The 23,120-nt window shown below is 34.3% G+C and overlaps 1 protein-coding gene across 1 annotated transcript; it reads right to left on the minus strand.

Annotated features, from left to right (window-relative positions):
- Positions 1–713: 713 nt before the first annotated feature.
- On the minus strand, positions 714–20,355 carry LOC121419181 (ankyrin-3-like). The gene is made up of 16 exons (XM_041613530.1): positions 19,801–20,355; positions 18,786–18,979; positions 15,991–16,204; positions 14,240–14,495; positions 12,808–12,956; positions 11,073–11,226; positions 10,474–10,672; positions 9,910–10,043; positions 9,071–9,231; positions 8,008–8,464; positions 7,180–7,349; positions 6,622–6,699; positions 5,748–5,911; positions 4,646–4,776; positions 3,590–4,084; positions 714–3,285 (listed from the first exon to the last, which is right to left on the minus strand). The coding sequence occupies exons 1-16, from the start codon at positions 20,233–20,235 to the stop codon at positions 3,185–3,187; spliced, it is 3,492 nt and encodes a 1,163-aa protein (XP_041469464.1). The 5' UTR covers positions 20,236–20,355; the 3' UTR covers positions 714–3,184.
- Between the last annotated feature and the right edge of the window lie 2,765 nt (positions 20,356–23,120).

Here is a 23,120-nt window from a genome sequence, read left to right on the forward strand (position 1 = left end):
TTTTCAGCTTGAAGGTCATCATATACGATACCTAAAGGCCTGGTCACACCGCCCGAGCGGTCGTGGAGCGGAGAGAAAAAAATCACCATTTTCGATTTCGATTGTTATTTTTTTGTTTTCGATTTTTTCCCCAATTTTGTGAGCGAAATTCAACCCTCTCTCCCTACCGCTCCAACATCGCTCGGGCGGTGTGACCAGGCCTTAACATGGCTTTGTCATTTGATAACCAAAGAACTTATTGATGTAATGAACTTCTATGAGGATTCATGTATGTATATTGGAATGGCAATCTAATTATATATATCATATGTATTTGAATACTTTAGAAATTAGATGTGTATTACATCATCCTACCACTCTTCTATTCACATTCTTGGATCTACTGACCCACCCCTCCGTCTTCTATTCTCCCTTGCATACTCACTTGTATACTCATGCTTATTGCTCCTTTTCCCTTTATCACTTTTTGTGCTTCTCCCTACCACCTACCTATACAATACTCTCTCCTTTGTTATACAGTAGATGTATAGTAAAACTAGTATACCACTTCAAATAAAGTATTTGTTCATATTTCTGTCTTTTTCTCTTTTACTCACACTTTTCTCCACTCTCTATCTCTCTGATGCCCTCTATAGCTTCCCATTTATCAATTTTTCTCCATGTGCCTTTTATCTCTTTAATCATGACACATTCAAACACAGGGTCACAGAAAATATGGTACAAAAGAAATCTTGAGCTCATATGTTGCAAATTTATTTTGACATCAAGAAAGCTCATGACTGTTATATTACATTCAGTCAACCTCATAAACTGAAATACTGCATAAGTTGAACATGACCATAGGACATTTCTCTTACTCTCATCATGTTATTTTTGGACCCACGTAACAAATTCAAGCTATTTTACAAGTCTTGGTTGGCGTGAATCAAAACTTAGTAGATGTTGAGAGGAAAATATTTACAAATTATTTTGTTACTTTCTTTTCTTTTGAAATTTGCTTTCCTTGGGAAAATGCCTGTGCTTTTCAGTATTCTATAGTTATTAGTCAAATACACAAGCTGTTTGGGAAATTTCTCAAATATTTCCTAATTATTAGTAGGACTATTAGGATGATTGTCCAGTTTAATTGTATAATTATGAATTATGATGTATAGTGCAGAGCATCACATAATAAATCAACATTCCTCCAATCAAATGTGCCTTGTGGTAGCACAGGCTATACAAACAAGCAGACACATGGAACATTGCAAGAAAGATATCTTCAATTCCATCTCAGCTTGCTTGCAACACCCAATTATGCATGATTTTGGGACTTAAGCTTGATTTTCATTAGATGAGGTCAACACACAGAGGTCTCTTAACTTTGCAGGAGACAAAAAAACAAACAAAAATTTGGAATCAACCACAGGTCTAACAGACGAGACAGCTTTGAGCAGCCTCAAGTTACACTAATAAAATATCTTATGGCCTGATGATGATTATGACTAAGGTTTACTCAAACTTGTGAAGTGGTCTGTGAGGTTGACTGGATGAATAAATATTCAAGGTTTAGATGCTACTGTTATATTGCAGATCAGCCTCGGAAATTTACATGAATAAATAAATAATCAAATAGATTTGTTCAGTTTCCAATTAAAATTATGATTGTCATGTGCATGATAATATACTAGTAAGATATATACATTACATCAAATTGCGAATGAGCTATCATAATATTGATGATATATATCTATACAAGACATTATAATTGACAGGACATGATAACAAAACAATACATCAAGGTTGGATGGAATAAATCTGATATATATAATACACTGTATTGTGTATCTTCCTCAACAACAAAGTTAAGGGGTAATTGAATGCAATATAAATATTACATTTTTCACCTTTCAACACTTGCATTTTTTATTCATTATACAGCATATACGAGGCACTTGAAATGTAATTATAAATACACCTAAAATAAGTTACTATAGTGACTCATGCCATTTGAAATGTGAAAAATAACAATAAATTAACATTCAGCATAAATGATAATATGCAAGGTACAAATTTCCAACACACTGGTTTTAATATCAGCAAGATCTGGTTGACAAAGATATGCATTAATTTACAATTGAACAGAATCTGAAGTCCACAAATTTAAGCCAATTTTCTTTCTCTTGAATTTCAACGAAGTGTGACATTTAAAATGTTGTTAACATACTTTGCATCAAATATGTGTGTTTAAAGTATATCAGTCTGGCTAATGTGATTGCAATCCAGTCATTGCTTTATGAAACAGCCTCTGATTAAATGTTTCAGCCTTGATACATGTTTATGAATAAACATTTAACAGCACATGAATATCTTGTTGAGTTTCATGAGGAAGATCCCTTGAATAAATTAATATGTAACTAGTAAGTATTGAATTCATTACACCCAGAAACTGAATAAAATACAGATCATATGCAATTACTACTATAGGGAGATGAATAGAGTGATAGATACAGTACATGTACAGCCAAGATTGTATCAAAATAGGCAAGATGAAAAAAAGCAACGGGCAGGATAAATTTGGCACACTGTACTACTCATCACTAATAAAAGGATACATAGAAGAACGATTAGTTAACAAAAATGCAAAGGAACAGCCTCTGAATTAGAACATTAAAAATTAACCTGACGAGTTCCAGTGATTTCTGTACAAATAAATAGCCTACTGATGAGGCACTTGTTGAGGCACATGTGTTACTGATTACATATATGATACCCGCCCTCTTTCAGGGGTGTTAATCGTTGCACTTGACAGTATCCAAAGTAATAAAGTGATTTATTTCCTAAAACAAGCTGAAAAACAGGAGTCCAGTTTCTGTCAGGGTGTTTTGATAATTAAGACAATATGAAGTCTCCAGCAGAGCTGATGTCTACCAAATCAGGCATTCATGGCACCTCTTGGTATTGATCACAGGGCATGAAAATCACCTAGAATACAACATTTTGTACACAAAAATGCTAAAACTATGACGTGAAATGAATTGCCAGGGCCTGAATTCAGGCTTTGGACTGAAAACTGGCATCTCTGCAAATGAAACATTATTATGTCTAATGCCAAGTGTATAAAGCCTTGTCAACGATAACTTCAAGCGAATAGCCAGGAACGCTTCCACTGTTTTGTCAGTGTTACTCAATGTGTTACTGTTGATCATGCTTCTGCCTGTCCTTCTTGTCTTGAGGCACCTACTGATCTGAATTGTAGGACATGTCTAGGTCTCAGCTGTCCATTCCATCTTGGTGAAAAGTGTTCTATGAGCAATGAAAAACAATGAAATCACTTTTGATTAATATCAAAAGGAAATTAACAGTCAAAATAACATGTATATTTTGCATCCAATGATTTTTTTTCACATATTCCACACACAAAAGATTCTTATGGAAGATCTACAAAAAGTGACCAAGTGTTAAAAGAAAGTTGTTCCCCAAATTAAGCAATTAAAAACAGAAGTTTAAGAACTTGAAAGTGTTGGTACTTCTGTATTTTGAATATCTATTCACTTGATATATCCACAATGCATCACTGAGTAAAAGAAAGTTAACACACGGTACTTACTTTTAAGATCAAATATCTCTTCTCCCTCATCACTTGACCTGCTCACTTTATCTTGAAGTTCCCATGACTTCGGCCATAGCTTTCTGTTGAGGTTGTCTCCATGGCTACGTCTGAGTTGGGCTAGTTTATGACTTGTTGGACCTATTGCATCAGGACCAGAAGGCTTTCTGCCTTCAGTGACCTCTCCAGCAGATTGCGTACGCCCTCCATCCTGCTTCCTAGGTCCCTTATAAGAGCTGGTAGGAGGATGAGGTGATGATGATGAATGTTTGGATGGTGATGGAGATGATGTACTCCTGCATGAAGCTCTACCAGCAACAGTTCCTGGTCTGTGCTTGCTGAATTGGTGCTGCTCTTCCAGTTGTCTTCTCTGCTTCTCAAGTTCTTGACGCTGGTACTGTATGCGATCATGAGGTGGTGAAGGTGACCTTCTCCTATGAGAATGATCTACTCGAGATGGCACTGGAGACTTCGGACACTTGGGAGTGGATGTTCCTAAAGAAATAAAGTTTTCAGTTTCAGTTTTATTTTTTCTCATTTCCAACAAAACAGTAGACACAATCCATCATAAATACAGTTATAACAATTGAAATGCAATAAAGAAACATGTAACACAATATAAATATATTCATCTACATTATACATTTGAAACTTAAAATTTAATGAAGGATTTAAGTACCACGAGATTTTCTACCATTTACTATATGAGAGTTCACAACAAAAAAAACAGCAACAAAAATAGTCATGTGCAACCTACAAAGATTGAGAAACTCAAGTGACCCTCCATTTTTTTAATTTTCTTTTGCACAGTTTTACTCTGATGAATTTAAGATGGACAAACCAGTATACTCAAATTTTCCACAATTTAATTTTTTTGTGCATGCTGAAATTGCAATTCTGTTTTCAGTCTACACATATAAGTACCATATTTCTACTCATTATATCATGAGCAGGTAATGGAATGTAATAGAATGAAAGAGAGATGTGAAAACACATACTTTCATTTACCAGTATATACCATTTTAATCTATTGAAAATAAATTGTGATATTCTTACTTTTGAGATGAGCATTGAGAACAGCACTGTCAACTTTCACATGTGCTTGTACTTTCACTGCATTCTTCTTCTCCAAGTACTCCTTATTCTTTCTCTTTAACCAGTCTGCATGCTTCTGAATCCTTTCAGGGCTGAATAAACAATAGAGAGAAATGTATTGAATAATCAAAGAAGTATGATGTATCTTCATACGGCAGTGAATAGAAACATATACTGAATTTTCACTAAATAATCTAAGAAGTATGAGATATATTTATATAAAAGTTAGTAGAAATATATACTGGATTTTCATTTAATATCTGAAGTAAGGTATTTAAAATATCCCATCAGTATTTAATAGACATCCAACTTACACACTATAAGATATATAAATACTATTTCCACAAGTTATTGCTGCAAGTCACTAGTGATTAATATCATTTGGAGTGGTTATCAGCCAATGGGCTATGTGAAATTTATATTCATGATAGGATTGCTACAGAGGCTTCATAATTGTTGGCAATCATATAATTTAGTTAACTAAGACGTCACACTTCCTACCACTTATGGTGAGGAGATTGTCAACTTATACCCCTTTCATAAACCCAATTATGCGGCTAATTGCAGCATAATTTGGTTGTAAAATCGGAGGAGGACCAGAGTTATCCGCATTATTTTGATGCTGCAATTATCCGCATAATAGCAGCATCGGGACCAGACTTTGACTTTATGAACGCATTTCGAAAGTAATGCGGATAATTGCCATGGTGCGGTCACAAGGTCACCCTTTTCCAACACAACAGCATCGGAGGGGGTGTGTGCGGTTGCCATGATGATTATCCGCCTTTTTCAGGACAGGCGCTTGTAAAAATAGTGTGGATTATTTTCGGAGTTTGTGAACGCAATTTTTATTGAATTATCCGCATTACTCTTAGGTGGCTAATTGGAGGATGGGTTTATGAAAGGGGTTTTAAATGTAATTTAATCTATAAAACAAGAATGGATAAAACTGGCTGATAAGTATTCAAAAGTTTGAAAAACATAAAATAAGTTACAATTATCCCAAGTAAACATGTTGTATATACATCAAAGGTGATAACCTTTATCAAATTGAGTAACTTACTCATCACTGTTAGAATTCCTTGAAGGTGACTTTCTAGATGCTACTTCCATGTCAGTCTTCTCTCTCCTGATTCTCTTCTTCTCAAACTTGGCCATCTTGGTGTCCAAGGTCTGAGTTGCTTGGCGATGAATTGTTATCTGATCACTTACTTTGCTATCAATGTTCTATGAAGGAACAAGTAACATTGTAGAAGGGTTGAGAAACACTGATGATAGATGGTTTTTATTGATAATAGATGCAGGTCCTAAAGATCAAACAATATACTGGTAACTCTGCCTAAATCAACCTTTCATAAGTCAAATAATCACCCTAAGTCAAAGCATTTTTTACACCAGATTATTCAGATCATGTTTATATACCTCTTTTTAAGTCGAAATTTGCTTAAGTGGAACTGACATCTCTGGTCCCAAGAGATTTGACCTAAGCAGAGTTACCTGTACATGCAGCTAGGACTTTAATTCAACTTCTTCAACACTAAATTTTCATTCTAGAATATCTCCAGATGAATTGCAAGTACTTCACATGTATACACAAGTGACATTATACTAAATTTCTTATTTCAACCTTTCAATTCCTTTCTTAAGTTATCTATCTTTTGTTTGACTATTTAATATACATGTAGCTTATTGAACTTGTTCATTTGTTTGTTTGAACTTAAAGGAAATTTCTGATAACAAAAACAATCAGAATAATTTTTGGATAAAAAGATTTTTTTCATATATCTAATATAATTCACTAAGTAATACAAAAGAAATGATAATCTTATCTTTGTGCTTTGTGAGTTCTTCATATTCAGATTTCTAAATTACTAGGTAACACTTTCAACAATGACTTTTTTTTCAATATTCACTACCAGGAATAAATGTAAACATACTAGATAATGTTGTTGTATCTTCTTCCATCGTTCATCCATCAGTCTCTTCTCCTCTGCAGCCTGTTTTCTTTTCTCTTCCTGTCATAAAAAGAATGAGAATGAAACAAAAATAATCATCTGATTCTTTAAATTTGGTTAATATCCATGTCATAACATAAATCCTAAAATATGATTTTTCATACTTGAAAATGAGAAGTGTTGTTTTTCTTTTTAACAAAAATCATTCACAATACCATCTATACATTGGTGAAAATTGATGATCAATATTCAACATTCAATGTCATTATTCTTTAGTCATTATTCATTATTCTTTAGTGAGAAAGAGAGGGAGCAAAGGAGTGGGGTGAAAGATTCTTCATCTCCTTCACGTCCCTAAAAATATTAAAAATATTGAGAGAAAATACATTTACCATCAATCTCATGGACAAGGTAAAGATTCAGATGATGTCAAAATGATAATAATCATGCATACTTTGAAGATTATATTAAAGAGGCATTAAGAATGGATAATTACTTTAATGTAAACAATCCAACATCACTTTATTTAATCTGACTTACCCTAAGTTTCTCAGCTTCTGAGTTTTTCTTCTCTACTCTCTTTTCCATTTCTTCTCTTATTTCTTCAAGTTTCTTCACAAGAGATTCCTTCTCCTCAATGGCATGAGATTGAATTGATTCAAGCCTCTCGTGTTTCACTTCCAACAAGTCATCCAAAAAGTTGACATGTTCTGAATGGAGAATGATAAAGCAATCACTTAATATTAATATTTTGCACAAGTGAAGTTCCTTGTAGAAACCATAAAACAACTGTTTTCCGGGCATCATAGAGCATTATATACTCCATAAGCCCTGATTTTTCTAACCCCGGTCACATTATTTACCATCATATTTTAATTTTGTTGTATGTTTTTTTCTCTCTCTCTCTTCTATATATACGTGGAGTAATTTCCTTTTCTTTCTTTTGTAATTGTGTGTATTTTTTTTTTTATGTGAAATAAAATTATAAAATCAGGAAAAATTATATTATTCTAAAAATATACCAATTATCATGAAATTAGTGTCTATCCGTTCAAACATATTTTCTCTTGTAGAATAATACATCTAAGTAAAATGAAGTCTTAAAATTTCACACTTTTTCTCTTAGCCTAATGTAAGTCCTAAAGATCTAAGTAGAAATACTCCATTGGCATTTTGAAAAAGCATTGAATCTTTTAAGTGTAAAAATATAAAACTGTAGCCTGAACCTTTATTTCTTAAAGATCTCATGGCTGCATATTTATGTTTTGAAATGTAAAAGAAATCAGTCTACAAATTAAAATAAATAACACTTTTTAGAATATAAGAACAAACAAATGATTTTAATCTTTAAAAGACATAATTGCATACCTTTGATGTAACTCTCCCAATCAGCCATTTTCTTTTCGACAGACGCTGACCTCAACCTCTTCCTCTCTTCTGCTTCTCTTTGTTCTTCTTCATTCCTCTTCTCTGCATGATCATAACTAGAATGTGGAGCCTTCATGTAAGGACTCTTCTCAATAATGGATGCTTCATTCCTCGGAGACGTCCTGACATCATCTTCTTTCTGGTCTTTAGTGCCCTCTTTGTCTCGTTTCTCATCTCTACTGGTGGTTCTATTCACAGTCTTTGGTCCACTCACATTGGACTTATCCTGTTTGGTTGTGTAGTTAGGATGTGGAGGATTCAATAAGTTGTTGGTTGGTTTAGTGGTCTTTTTGTGATCAAGCTCTCTCCCTCTCTTTGCTCCGATGGAAGCAAGGTAGTCCATACAGGACACTGCCCCATTATCCCAGGCACAGTCTAGAGGGGTCATCTGTAAGCCCTGGAAAACATCATAAAAATGAAGTTTTATGAGTAATGATATAAATGTATTAAAGACTACTCTTTAAGACCTGAAGTTTGTTGATTACAAATAATTATACTAAGCTTGTCACATCTAAATTCTTCACAAAAGCTGACTCTCAACTGACTGACCACATTCTTTAATTTACTTGGTTTTAATTGTTTGTATAATTGGTGGCAGCATTTCATAAGACTTCAATGTTCTTCCAAGCTGTCTCCTCATTCTATTTTATTGTATATATATTTTTACCTTGTAATTGTTTTTAATTTTGAATGAAATAAATTGAAATTGAATTGAATTCAGAGGCAATTTTCAAATTGCGTACAAATACATTACATAGAAACAAACCCCATCAAAAGCACATTGACAAAAATTAGTAAGCCACATGCTATTAATTAATTCACAAAGATAATTATTTTCACAACAATCGTGGTGGGAATGGACACTCAATGCCCAGGTTACAACACTGATCTGTGTTGGAATATTGTCAAATCTGAGGGAGATGGAGGTACATGTACAGGAGAAGGGGTCCTTTCATAATATCCCAATTGTAAACTTGATTATTCCAAAATGACTAGTACTTACATTATCACTCTTGAAGACAGCATCAATGTTTGCTTTAAGATCCACCAGGTATCTACATAAGTCTACATTGGCATTCGCTGCTGCTATGTGGAGTGGTGTACGTCCATTCTTATCAGGAGTCCCTGGATTGCAACCATTCTCAATCATGAACTTTATAATGTCTATAGACACAACAACAAGAAATGAAAAAGATTATGGAACTTATTAGCATGACTGGGTGCACCCTACACTTCTACGTATCTGCAGTGGCACATCCACATGGGTTGCACATAACCCTCTTAGAGTATTTGTAGACCCCTCTAAACTCTTGTCTAATCTGGCTGGATCAGGGCCTGGTTAATATGAACAAATTTCCCTTGACACTGAAAGGTACATGTTATTTGAAGAATCATATCATTTGAAAAGTGAATGAATAGCATAATAATGATGAAGAAGATAACACTTACAACTACTACTACTACTAATAATAAATATAATAATAACAATGATGCTGATAACAAACATTAATAACAAAAATAATAAAAATATCATCTACATATATTTTGCCACCCTTTTAGTCTTACTATTCAGAAGTGTATAAAGAAAAATGTGAACAAAATATTAATATGAAAAATCTCCCTCCACAGAGAATGGAAATTTCAAAACTTATCTTGTATTTTGAATGTATAAATGATATGAGTTTTTCACTAATGGACCACCCCTCTCTCAACAGTCAGCCAGCTACACCATCAGATTCATTCAATTCTACAAGGATAACATGATAAAAGTCTCTGTTCGGGCCAAGTTCTTGAATTGACTCCACCCCTCAAAATGAAGAAAAAACAACCGAGTTAACTGACCCAGATCTCCCTTCTGAAGGGCCTCATGAAAAGGAGTCTCTCCTTCAGATCCAGCTTGGTTCATGGAGCCATCATGCTCCTGTAGGAGCCGTAGAGCATCCAGGGAGGCTGCTCCAGCAGCACAATGCATTGGGCTGAAAGAGGAAAAAGAAGATTCACTGTTAACGGACCGGGATTGAGGTTATACAAAACTGAAAGAAAGGGGGTGATGGTATGTTAATAGTGAAGTAGAGGATGTTAAATAAGAAAAAAGATAGACTGGGTAGAAGACAAGGAATGGAGAAAAAGATGGGGGAAGGAAGAACAAGGAGTATGGAGAAGGGGAAATAGTAAAGAAGTCTGAACAAATGAAAGAGTGAAAGCTCAAGATCAAGGGAGTTGACACTATAAGGGATTGAGCATCCCTTATAGTTCATTCAGATATCATTGAATTATAACATGAACACAAAAAAAGGTTGATTAGTTTCCCATTAATCAGTTGGCTATTCTAACTTCATGTATCTGTAAGTTAATTATAATTATTCAAACATGCCAAATTCATGTAGAAGATAATTACAAGCTTACCTCTTTCCCTTATTATCAGTGTGGTTAGGAGAAGCTCCACTCTCCAGTAACGATTGGACATTCCCAAGTTGGTCCATGGATGCAGCATAGAAGAGAGGTGTACAACCATTCTTATCTGGTATGTCTACAGCAGCATCACATTCCTTCAGGAGTGTCTCTACACAGGATGGATGGTCACATGTCACTGCACAATGAAGAGCTAAAATCAAATATAAAATAAAATACTGATTAATAATGATAATTATACTTTGTTACAGAGAGTTTATTACTCATCAGAAAGTCTATTAAGTGTTCTAAAATGATGCAAAACAATTACCATTCCATTAACAGAGCAGCAATACTACACGTATGCTCCTGCCATGTTCAAAGTATATTTGGATGTTTTTTACTAGGTACCCTCCCCAGCATGAGCTAACAATTAAAAAAAATTATATTCTTTTTTCCATATACATAATAATCATAAACACAACTGTTTGAATTGTAATTTTGGATGAATTAACAAAAACATACAAATGGACCTTTTGACATTGAGGCGGATGAAATATCCTTTCCATTTTCTTGTAAAATACAACAAACCAATATAAAAAATTATCTCATACCTGTAAGTCCATCAAGATCAGCTAATGCAGCATCAGCTCCTGCTTCTTTGAGTAACTTACAAGCCTCACTGCTTCCTGCACTTGATGCCCACAGAAGAGGTGTCTTATGTCCATTATCTATGGCATTTACCTTCGCTCCTCGCTTGATTAAGGCCTTTAAATGAAAGAATGTAAAATGGATAATGTAAATACATATAGGCAGTGGCGGCACCAGGATTTTCAAAGTGGGGGGGCAAATGGGGGGCAAAAGAAAATATTGGGGGGGCAAGGGCAGTCAAAAAATTTTTTTGCATGTGTGGAAAAATCGAGCGCGAAGCGCGAGTTTTAGTGGCCCCAATAAACATTTTTTTGTTACACTTGATATAAACAGAAATTTTTGTAAAATCAGGTAATGCTTAATGGAGCAAAGTTATTGATCAAAACTAGATCATGAACTGAACATTTACATATATGTAATCTTAAGGCGTAGACCTATTCTACTTTTACATTTTTGTATCACATCAGAAAAAATGCATGATCGCATTGTAAAAGACTTCAATATTTAATTTCTGTTCTCTTTTTCATATCTTATTTTTTTCATACATAGGCCTAATAATTTTCTTCCGAAGACAGGAAAGTTTTTAATACACAGGGTAAAGTTTATTTTCAAATATACTATAGTTGGGTGTCTTGTTATGAGAATATAGCCTAATAGATACAGACATTCCCCTCGTGGAAAGGTCGAAAATTTAAGAGGGAGGGGACAGAACACCCATCGCAGATTGCACATCTTTACATAGCCTATTTACTTTTTCACTAAAAACCATGACGGTGACAAATTATGAACGAAGAGTTCAAGCATTCTTATTTGTTAATGAAGCAAATCGATGAGTTTAATCCAAATTTTACATGAGTAGATGCATATTTATTTCAAGGAAGGGGGCAGACTTTGAGTATTTGTCCTCCTCGCCCCCCCCCAAAGAATAAACATTGCTGACGACAGAATACACGCCATGTACTGTAGTTTAACACTTACATTAGCTTGTGTATCACACATTGAAATGTCTGCCTTAATGCAAGATATAACAAGCGATATAAACTTATTACAAACTAATAGTGTGCGAGGAAGCCAACAGCGACTAAGTGAGAAAATTTTCAAGTTTTGAAGAGCAGAAAATGGTATTTTAGAGCACTTCACAGCTGAGCTTGAATATGTAGTACGACAGCATCTACTTATTTACAAATTACTGTATAATTTTCTTTTAAGTCCTCAAAATTTCTGGGGGGCAACTGGGGGGGCAAAGCTTCTGAGTGGGGGGGCAAATGCCCCCCCATGCCCCCCCTTGGTGCCGCCACTGCATATAGGCCTATGATCCAAGAAGAAATAGTGTTGGGCTTTAAGGGGATTGGTAAGAACTGTATTCAACAAGTGTACCATACAGATATTGAATATTATTTAGAAATAACAAAAATATCATAAGAGGAGTATTAGACCAATCATATCATCAATTTTGCATACATTCATCTTAATATGATCATCAAGAAGAGAATGAAACATTGAGATACTTGTGAAATAGGCATTACTTCGAATCATAAAATCTTTATCCTTATTCTATTTCATTTCAAACGTCAAAATTCCAAAAATTGATGATTATACCAGTATATTTGTATAGTATTAAAGGCAAGCATAATGCTTGCTAAATTAATACAGAGAATATGAATATACTTCATGAATACAGCAAATTACATTACTTACCTTCAGACATAAAATACCGATTTCTGACACAGCTGGATCCCCACACATTTGTGCAGCATAGTGTAAGGGGCTAGCACCGTGGTCATCGATCAGGGAAGGATCACCTCCATGATCAACCAGGGTTTCAATCAGGTCATGGACACCACAAACTAAATTTTCAAAGTGAGAAAGAAATAGATATATAGAGCTGTACAATAAATGGTTCAATTTGTATAAAATCAATAATCCAGTCTTTATGATAAATTAATGCGAGTAATATCATAATCATAAATTCAAATTCCATTTGTTTGTGCGTTTGGGAATAAACTACATACATGTAACTATAAAGAAATATCCAACTGCAAAAAAATAATACAATTATATAACTATAGAGAAATGTTTTAGATTACCAATTTTTCCTTTTGATGAGGAATGAGTATATATGTTTCTTGATGTCACAAGCCTGATCTACATTTTACACTCAGTAAAAAAAAAATTGTTCCTATATTTATAATGATCAACAAGTTACTTATAGCACAAGAAGATTGGTGATTATGCTCCAAAGACTTTACATGTTAGGTTAATATCTCATTCATTATATATTTCCATCTGTTAATCATATGGCCTTAACAATGACTCATCCAAGCATATTACACAATATAAGTTCAGATCAATATTGCCTTATATGTATACAGTACATACAGGCAATTATAATCACATTAATACTGCTATGTAGACACATGATTAAATCAGTCAGTTATTTCACTATACTGCTCAGCAATCACAAAGACCCTTTAACTTTGTTGATATTTGTCAAACATAGGAATCACAAATATTGATCATGATAACAGTTCATTTCCTCTTTTATCTAGCAGATTACTATAAAAGTACACGTGCATCCCAAATACTAATCATATTTTTGAACAAAGAATGAATTGCAAATTTTATGAAAATGTTTAAACAAATTTCTCAATTTCCTGAGATAAGTCACATTTTGATATAAACATTGAAACTAAAATAGTGTAAATTGTAAAATGTGGTTTGACATCATCTTGAAAATGTAGAACTGCCATATGAAATTGTTGATTCAATCAAAAACATCTTTTTTTATCAACTCTACAAAAAAGAAAATTTGATATTCCTTAATTATAATATAAAATACAAAGACATAATCATCTGTCAATAATATGTATTGTGGTAAAATATCTTAAATATGAAGCAAAAACTTATAAATTGTATAACTTTTTATGTCACATCTGAATATGTTGGGATTTTAAGTGGTAAATGTAAGCTTGATAAGTCTATTTTTCTATCTATTAAATCAACGTAGTGTCTGTGTACATTTGACCTTTAAGAATATTTGTAATTATCACTCCTTGTCACAAATAAATGTAACAAGTGATTGCATAACTAATACCCATAATGCTGAGCGTAATAAAGTACATTATCTTACCCACAGCCCAATGAATGGGAGTATGTCCTTGGTTATCCTGTGCATTTACACCACTCTTCTCAATCAAGAATTCAACAAGGTCCTTCTTGCCCTCAATGACTGCCAGATGAAGTGGAGTACGTCCTTCTGCATCTTGAGTCCATGGTAGACCAGAGTCTGTGGCTACAAGGAGTTCTGCAGATGATTTTAGTCCTTTTCCGGTCGCGTAATGAAGAGCAGTCTTACCTTGCTCATCCTGGATGCTAGCAGGTGATTCCTATTTAATTGAAATCAGTTAGATTCAAAATGATACACAAAGCCAATTACTTACATAATGAATTAATAAAATAAGAAGTAAAAACATGAATTACTTCAGACAAAGTATGTTAAATATGAATACTTTATTTGTATTGTTTTGGGATTACACCCTCCCCTATCATTTTTGCTAATTTCTTCATATTCCCTACTTCTATTTTTTTCTTCAATTTATTCTAAATATTTGACTCCTCAAATTGTCAATTTAATTCATACTGTAATCCAATCATACATTGGATGGATAAAATACTAACATACACATTCCACTTCTTTTACATATATCCTGATTAAGGCGTTCTATTTTTTTATGATAAATTTCCAGTACATGTACCTGAAATGATGAATAACTCAATGACACCGACTTATTGACAATGAACAATTACTTTTACCTCCATTGCTGCCATCAACAAATAATAAATATTCAAGGTACAAAATTGCAGCTGTCATGAATGCATTATTTATTACACTCAATAAATGTTCAATTGACTAATGAATATATTAAAAAGCATCAATAAAGATTCATCATATTCATGCAATGACAGCCATAGACTATGGTCAGATGAAATTGGGACACTGCGGTTACAACTAGGTTATATGCGTGTGGTTTGCCATTTTAAGAGTGCAATTATTCACATTTCTCAAACTGAATATGCTGACAAAATTATGCATGTAAATGGTTCCCATTAATAATTGTCTGGAATCTTAAAATGCTTTGTTTATTTTCACAATCAATTATAGATTTGTGACAAAAAAATTTGTCAGCAACAACTTTATCAAATGAAGAATATTGCCATATTCATTATTAGTGTCTACATGTACATACAAACAAAACACTGTACTTTACAATTGTACAAACAAAAGCAAACACACAAAAGGCTTGACCGAACCCATCCATAATTAATTGTTGTTGCAGCAAATGGACAGGGAGTAATTACCTCATTCATTAATTCTATAGAAATTCTTATATCCACAAGGCCATTTGAAAGCTATTAAAGCCATGTCCTTAATGGTAAAGTTAAATGAGTTACCTTCGCTTAATAATGAATAGTCATACATGGATTTCATGACATTAATAAAATATTATTTTCTTTTTCAATCAGTTTTATATATGTGATACATTTTTGACAATAATTTCCAGAGCAATCTTACAAACAAAAAGCAGTTTTCATAGCACTGATACTACAAATGAAAAAGATAAGAGAGTGAAAATGACAATGTTACTGACTTAATTATTGATAAAAAGGAAAAGTAAATAGATTTTGTGATAATTTCTAAAAGGGGTATAAATTTCAACCATCAATATCTTTTCAAACCCTTTCCCTTTACAACTATCTCATTATTTTGTTATAATACCTTTTTTGCATGAACAAAGAACAAGAATAATTAGGTAAAGCCAAAAGATAATGTGACTGTAAATAATATCTTGCTCATAAAATAAATGTTAAAAAACTACTTACATATTCAAGAAGAAGTTCTATATGTTTCTCTAGACCCTGCTGGCATGCTACCATGAGTGGTGTCAGTCCTGCCTTGTTCCTCTTTCCTACCAGGTCAGGGGCCTTCTTACACCCCTGGAGGACTAGCTCCAGACATTTTGGACTGGTAAGGGTACAGGACAGGTGTAAGCAGGTGTTGCCTTGGGCATCTTCAGCTTGGATATTGGCATCATATCTGTAATGTGTTACAATTTATTGTGATAATTCACATGAAAGTTTCAATAATGATAACATGCTTTTGATTAAATTTCACATCACTCCCTCTTAAATCTTAAAGTAAAAGTGAATGATTTTGTTAAATATTGCACAGAGAGAGTTTGGAATGAACCACATGCAACACTGTGCAAGAGGAAGAGGAAGAAGAGGAAGGAAGGGGCGGAGGAGAAGATGAGGAGAAAGAAGAAGAAGAGGAAGAAAGAAGAAGAAAAAGAAAAATACTTTCAGAGGAGGAAGAGGAGTAGTGAAAACAAAATATTTTAGAGTTGGATTGAAAAATGAGACACAAGTCTATAATATACTTGCAATATTTTTCACACAAAGTTGTCTCTTATATAGAAATATCACAATTAAAATCAGACAATAAATTAAACCGTTTGCATTTCTCCATCCAGCTAAATGTTTCAGGTCAATACTTCTCTGTCAAAATGTCCATTAGGCGTATGCCCTAATTAATATGGTAATGCAAATTTACATTAAAAATTTATAGTAAGTTTATACACTCTGGCGCACTGCCCATACTTCAGAGCTCTGAGTAATGAGATGGACAAATAATTAGAATGATGAAGAGGAGAATAGTCCAATACAGGTGTACAGGATGGTTGATGAATTCATATCAGGTATTTCTAGTAAATTCTATGTATCACTTATCAAGGGTTTCATTTCTTATTGTTGAAATTACACACTTTATCTGGAATTTACACTTAACTAGAATGTGTGCATATAATTTTTTTTTTCAAAATAAAAGTTTGTTTCAATTTCAAGCTAAATCTTGCAAAGGAGATAAAAATAATAAATATCTATACAATACTTAATAATATTAGGCATTGATAACATTGTTCCATCTCTCAAGAGGTGCACTATTATATTAACCAGTCTAGCTCATGCTGCAGGGGCCGCGGAATGGTTTTCAAAGTGGGGAGTGGGGGCTGAGCCAAAAGTGGGGGGACTGACCATGCTAAAAATCACAATCATATGGTCATTTTTACGTTTTTGTACAAGGTTTTGGAAAAAAGTGGAGGGGTGGAAGCCCCCCAGCCCCCCCTCCCCCCCCCCCCCCGTTCCGCAACCCCTGCGCTGCTGTTTCAAGTCCTCAGTGCATTCAACGAATAAAATCTTAAATTAAATGATGTAGAGGTGTGGTGTGTAGGCCGATACTTTGGCCACTCTACAGTAGTATTAAAATATTAATAGCATTGCTGAGGTTATATGAAAGTTGATCCTACAATGTAAATATTGTTGGACTTTTCTTCAAGTTTTTTTTCTAAATTTCTGCTCCAGAGATGCAATTTATGTTGTCATTATATTTTACATGAAGATGTGCTTGCAGCTTGCTTCCCACTACTGATATAAACAAATCCACTAACACACCCATTAATTATGGCATACTAAGCTGCTAAATATTATACATGAAAACTATCAATAATTAATGAATACATGTAGCACTGTAACTGGGCTGGATCTTTTAATAAAATGATAATCAATGATATTACAATCTGATTAGAATGTTGAAAACTGAAAAAATTAACAATTCATGCAAAGAATGACTGCCCAATTTGATTAATGGATTATGTGTAGAATCAATATTCACTATCTGATAGATCTAATGACATTGGTTTCAATTATTGGTTGAGTTCATTTATTGACTGATACGCATTCAAATCAATTCATCAAATATGGATTTATCTGATTAAAACATAAAGTGGAATAGAATGAATTTAAGTAATGTTTGGGAGTTCAAACCAATCAATAAGGAAGATATGTAAAACATATGGATCTTGTGTTGTATGAATACATCATATCACAAATTTTCTGAAAATAGATACTTAACTTAGGAAAGTAGTGTACCAAGTAATTAATACATGTAGCTTTTGAAATGATTCTTCACAAAAAAAAATAATGTCAAATTTCTAATCAACTGATGTTTATTTCAATGTATCAATGGCATAAATTTATTTAACTGGTCTTCACTTGTAAATGTACAGAAGCTGTGGCAGCCATTTGCAATCCATGATAATGAAAAATTCACTTTCATGTTCTACTGTACTTAGAAGTACAATGAAGTAGATACAGTGGCGGATCGGAGGGGGGGGGGGGCACATCTGGCCCGTGCCCCCTTTTGAGAGGTGCAAAAAAAAATTTCAGAGGAATATATCATACAAGTATGCTACTAAGGACTCTTTTTTGCTTGTCAAATTTTTCCTGTAAAAAATGCCCCCCCCCTTGGAAAATCCTGGATCCACCCCTGGTTTGATACTGTCATAGTTTTTTTTTCAGTCAACTTTTATTACCAATGCATTGAGCTTGTATTCAAGATAAGCAAATTTATTTTGTCATAAACCTTTTGATCTTTTAATTGATGGTCCTACTATTCAACCATCTATTCTGCCAAACATGTATATTGCAAGTCCATAAACCAATATACAAAATAATCCCACAGTACTTGACAATAAAAACCTCTGTAAAGTAAATCACAATTCATTAAAGATACATGTACTGTTGAAAATATAAAACTAATTCTCATAAGTGAAATTGCTTACTTGATGAGCATCTCCACAATATCTGGATTGTTGAGTTCAGTAGCAATAAGAAGAGCTGTCTTATCAAAATACGCCTGGTCCTGGATATCTATATTAGCTCCAGACTTGAGAAGGATCTGACAACATTCTTGATGACCTAGTTTGGTTGCTTGGATGAGAGGGGTGCCAACAGATGCACTTGGCTTGGACAAAATCTGATAGTTTGGTTCACATAAGATGAAAAAAAAGACCTGGTGATCAACAGCCCTATGAGCCCCTCAAAGGAATATCATTGGCAGTAGATCCCGCACAGATACATTTGGGTGAGTAATATTTTGGTAAGGCTCAAAACGACAAAAAAAATATTCTTCCAGCAGAAAAATGTGTTAAATTCCAAGAAACCAAAGTACATATTTCACTTTTTTTCCCTGATATACATGTATGTAAGTTCATTCTTACTTCTTGTGATTTTATTTTAGACAACTGCTTTCAATTGGCATGGTATGAAAGGTATGATAACAAATTGATATATCATGATCTGGAAAATTATAAGCCTATATTTAAAACAATTTCATGTAGAGGAAGAACATATCAAAGACAAGAACAACTAAGTTGGTATTAAACACAAAGTGTCTGATCTCTTACAAATACATATAGGCCTACATGTACGTGTGTAAGAAAAGTCCAGACTTGTGATGCTCTTACATTTAAAAAAAAATATTATATAAAACATTAAGAATCTTATTTAACTCAAGCTTTATATCAAAACTATGGTACAAAATCTACAATAACCTTGCGTTTCAAAGTAAAGACATTCAAGCGAATGGTAAATGAGAATGCATAAACACACTCATTCAATGAACAAGGTTATGATGCATAAACACGAAGATTTCCATTCCACAGTTAAACTATCCAAAGAGTGGAATGAGCTGAAATTGATAAATGACGAGACACCTCATTTCTTATTTTTATGAAATTTCTTGGCATATATCTCATAAAAACGCTAAGGAGTGAAATTACTACTGAAAGAATTTACCTTTGCATCGGTCATGGTCTCACAAATAAGTTGCAAACATTTGGCAGCATTCATTCTTATTGCAAATTGCATCACATTCTGTCCCTTCTTGTCTTCTTTAGTGATGTCACATTCCTCTTTTAATAAAACTTTGACGAACTCTGGTTTCTTGTAGAAGACTGCCCAGTGAAGGGCAGTTCTTCCTAATTTATCCGATAAATTTGGATTAGCCCCATGGCTGAGAAGGAGTTCACAGCACTCGACGTGGCTCGTCCCCGGAGCTGCGGGGTCAACTCGAGACCCCTGTACGCTCAAAATCAAAGGTGTAGCTCCGTCCTTGGAGAACTCGTTGATGTTTGATTTATTCGCATTTTTCGACAAATATTCGTTCAATTTTTGCGCATATCCTGCATGGGCAAGGTGATATATATCCTGACTATTAACTTTACCAGGCATGATGATCTTCTTCCAAATACATGAAGGAAAATAAAAGGTTTCGCAAACTTTCCAAAAAGTACCCAGCTAACTCCACAATCGCAATCAATTATCAGCGTGAAACAGGTGCATTGGAAGTAATTTGGTAGTAAACGCATACACACAATGAAAAACGTCGTACACACAGAATGTGTGCATATAGCGGTCACCACGAGAGAGAGTTTGGGGTGCGATGAAGCGGGAGACAATAGGAGTTGCTAGGTTGAGTGTTTATACGTTGCTTGGTCCATAGAACATGGGGTCAGCCCCCAAATCTATTATCGTCCTCGAGAGGGATAAGCCAATAAATGAAACATGAGTCGGAACAGTTCAACATGAAAAGCATCATGCAATTGACTTTGTATGAAAGGCAGAATCAAAACTTTTGAAGTATAGACCCATATATAGTATATAAAGAGGCTTTAATTAATAGGAGGAAATTATAATTTGTAAACAAATTTTCGACATTACTCATATGTATTAAGATCGAGCATGTGATCTTGATACATAGGAGTAATGCCGAAAATTTGTTTACAAATGGACCCATTTAACTAAAGAAGATTACGGTCCAAAATTATTTCAGCGCAACTCTGGATACTATACAATACAAAAAGTGACAGCAAACGTACACTGTATGATAACCCTGATGATGATTATTAACAAGGAGAAAGTTTATTTGATTGCCATTTTTTTACGGCCTGTCCTAGGTGTACTCAAATTGATTTTTTGTTTTAACTTGTCCGGCAGCACCCCCTGAAAATCGGCTGGCTGAAAAGTAGAAATTTCGGCATTAGGCAATATAGCAAGATAATTTTGCAATACATATTATTATTCTGAATAAAACCGGCTTACATAGAGTAACATGAGTACTCTTTGCAAAATTATTCAATATTTCAATGAATCATTTTCAAATAAATGAAAAAAGGGTAAGGACTCACTTCCGCTGCTGCATATTAAAATGTTACCTACTCCTCAAATGCCTAATCGAAGTTCAGCAAGATTTTATGTTTATAAATGATATAAATACCAACACCTATGAAAATCACTCACTTTGAAAAAAACCCTGTAATATGATACGAAAGTACTTGTGTCGATAATGTATTCGAGTAACGGCTTCCACTACACCAGGGGCGCAGGCGGGGGGGGGGGGGGGCACGTGCACCCTCCCGCTGAGGCAGAGGAGTTCCTACACTGGCAAGCAAAACCAAATTTGTACCCCTTCTTCTGCTTTTAACAGCTGATTTTCCAAACTTTAGTTCCACTTAGCCAAGATATGCACCTCCCCATGCTCAAACCAGCCTACGCCCTTGTATTTTCACACTCTGTTGACTTCAATATATTAGCAAAACAAACAAATAAATAATAGAAAGTAGTCAAACTGGCATAGGCGCCAGTTTAGTTTTTCATGCCTGGGATAGATTTTTTAAAACCCTGCATAACTTATACTGCTCTTATTCGCAGAAATTAGGGGTGTTCCGTTCTGTAAATGAAGATCGGAATCCATAATTCTTCATTATACGAGAGGCAAACATTCAAGGTAAAAAAAAATTGAGTACTGTAGCGCACGCCATCAAATACAGCTTTACATTACAAACTGATTCAGGTTTTAAAGTTTGAATCCCCATATAATTATCTTCGGGATAGTGATGTTTACACGTCATTTAAAACTAAAATGACGATGGTGACGATTGCAGTAATGGCAGGGGCGACGTCAGGGGATTTTGATATGGGGGGGGGAGGCAAGACGGCTTAAATGTGAAGTCATACTTTTCTTAATTGAATTACAGGGATAGAGATACTCCTTTATCTTCCTCCCCCACCCTCCTCTCCCATTTGTTTCCTCTACTTGACAAATCATAGGGGCGATCACCCTGCCCCTTGTAGCGCCAGCCCCGAATGATGATATATATAAAAATATATAGATAGTGTTAAAAAGTGTAAGTGTAGGACCGGGTTTAACCCCACCCCTTGGGCTCCCAAGTTTAAAAAAAAAGTAATGATCTATATACATTTTGGAGCCAATCCCAAATTGAAATTCTCGTTACCAATTGACCTTCATTTGCTCATTGGTATTGAACCCTCTCCCCCTTGTTTTTTGCTCGTCAAATGTCTCGGTACCAAAATAACCATCATTCTGTAGTGAAGCTTTTTTGCTTGCTTGCTTGTCAAATTTCTCGGTCAAACCCCTCCTTGGAAAAAAGGCTAGACGAACCGAATCCCTGCATGTGCATTACAGCATTTACCAGTAAACCAATTTCTGAACGTGAAAGTCGCAAACATAAACTTACAATATGTCAGATTCTTTTCGCATTATGAGCCAAAAGGTTATGTTTTCATTACAAATCGTTTATGCCATACAATATAAATAACCATTGATTTCCAAAATGACAATGATTGATTAATATATGCGAATGTAATTTATGAAAATACCAGCTCTGTCGATAACCTTCAAAATGTTTAGTCAAAGATTGGGTATAATGAATTTCTAAGTACAATAACCTTTGAATTATGATCAATGATAGTTTTAATAATTTACAGTGAACGCAGACATTTCGATCGTGCGCACAGCAAAACAATTATATGTAATGAAGTGAGCCAATGGATGTGGGTTTTCGTTGTGCATCATTATTTTTTCGGAAGCTTAATTTTCTGGGACGTTTTTAAGTGCAATAGGGAATCGTTCAAAGTCCATTAACATGGCCAATTAAGTCTATAGTTTTTGATTAACTAGTTTATTTATTAATCTATTGAGCTTTAGCTTTGTGGCGGTGATAAAGACACAGGACAAGTTCCAACTATTACATCACTGTATACCCATTAACACGACGTCCTCGACGATGTTGTTATCCTGGTGTTTATTCTGGTAG

This window comes from Lytechinus variegatus, chromosome 7 (assembly GCF_018143015.1).
Source record: "Lytechinus variegatus isolate NC3 chromosome 7, Lvar_3.0, whole genome shotgun sequence".
NCBI classification, from domain to species: Eukaryota; Metazoa; Echinodermata; class Echinoidea; order Temnopleuroida; family Toxopneustidae; genus Lytechinus; species Lytechinus variegatus.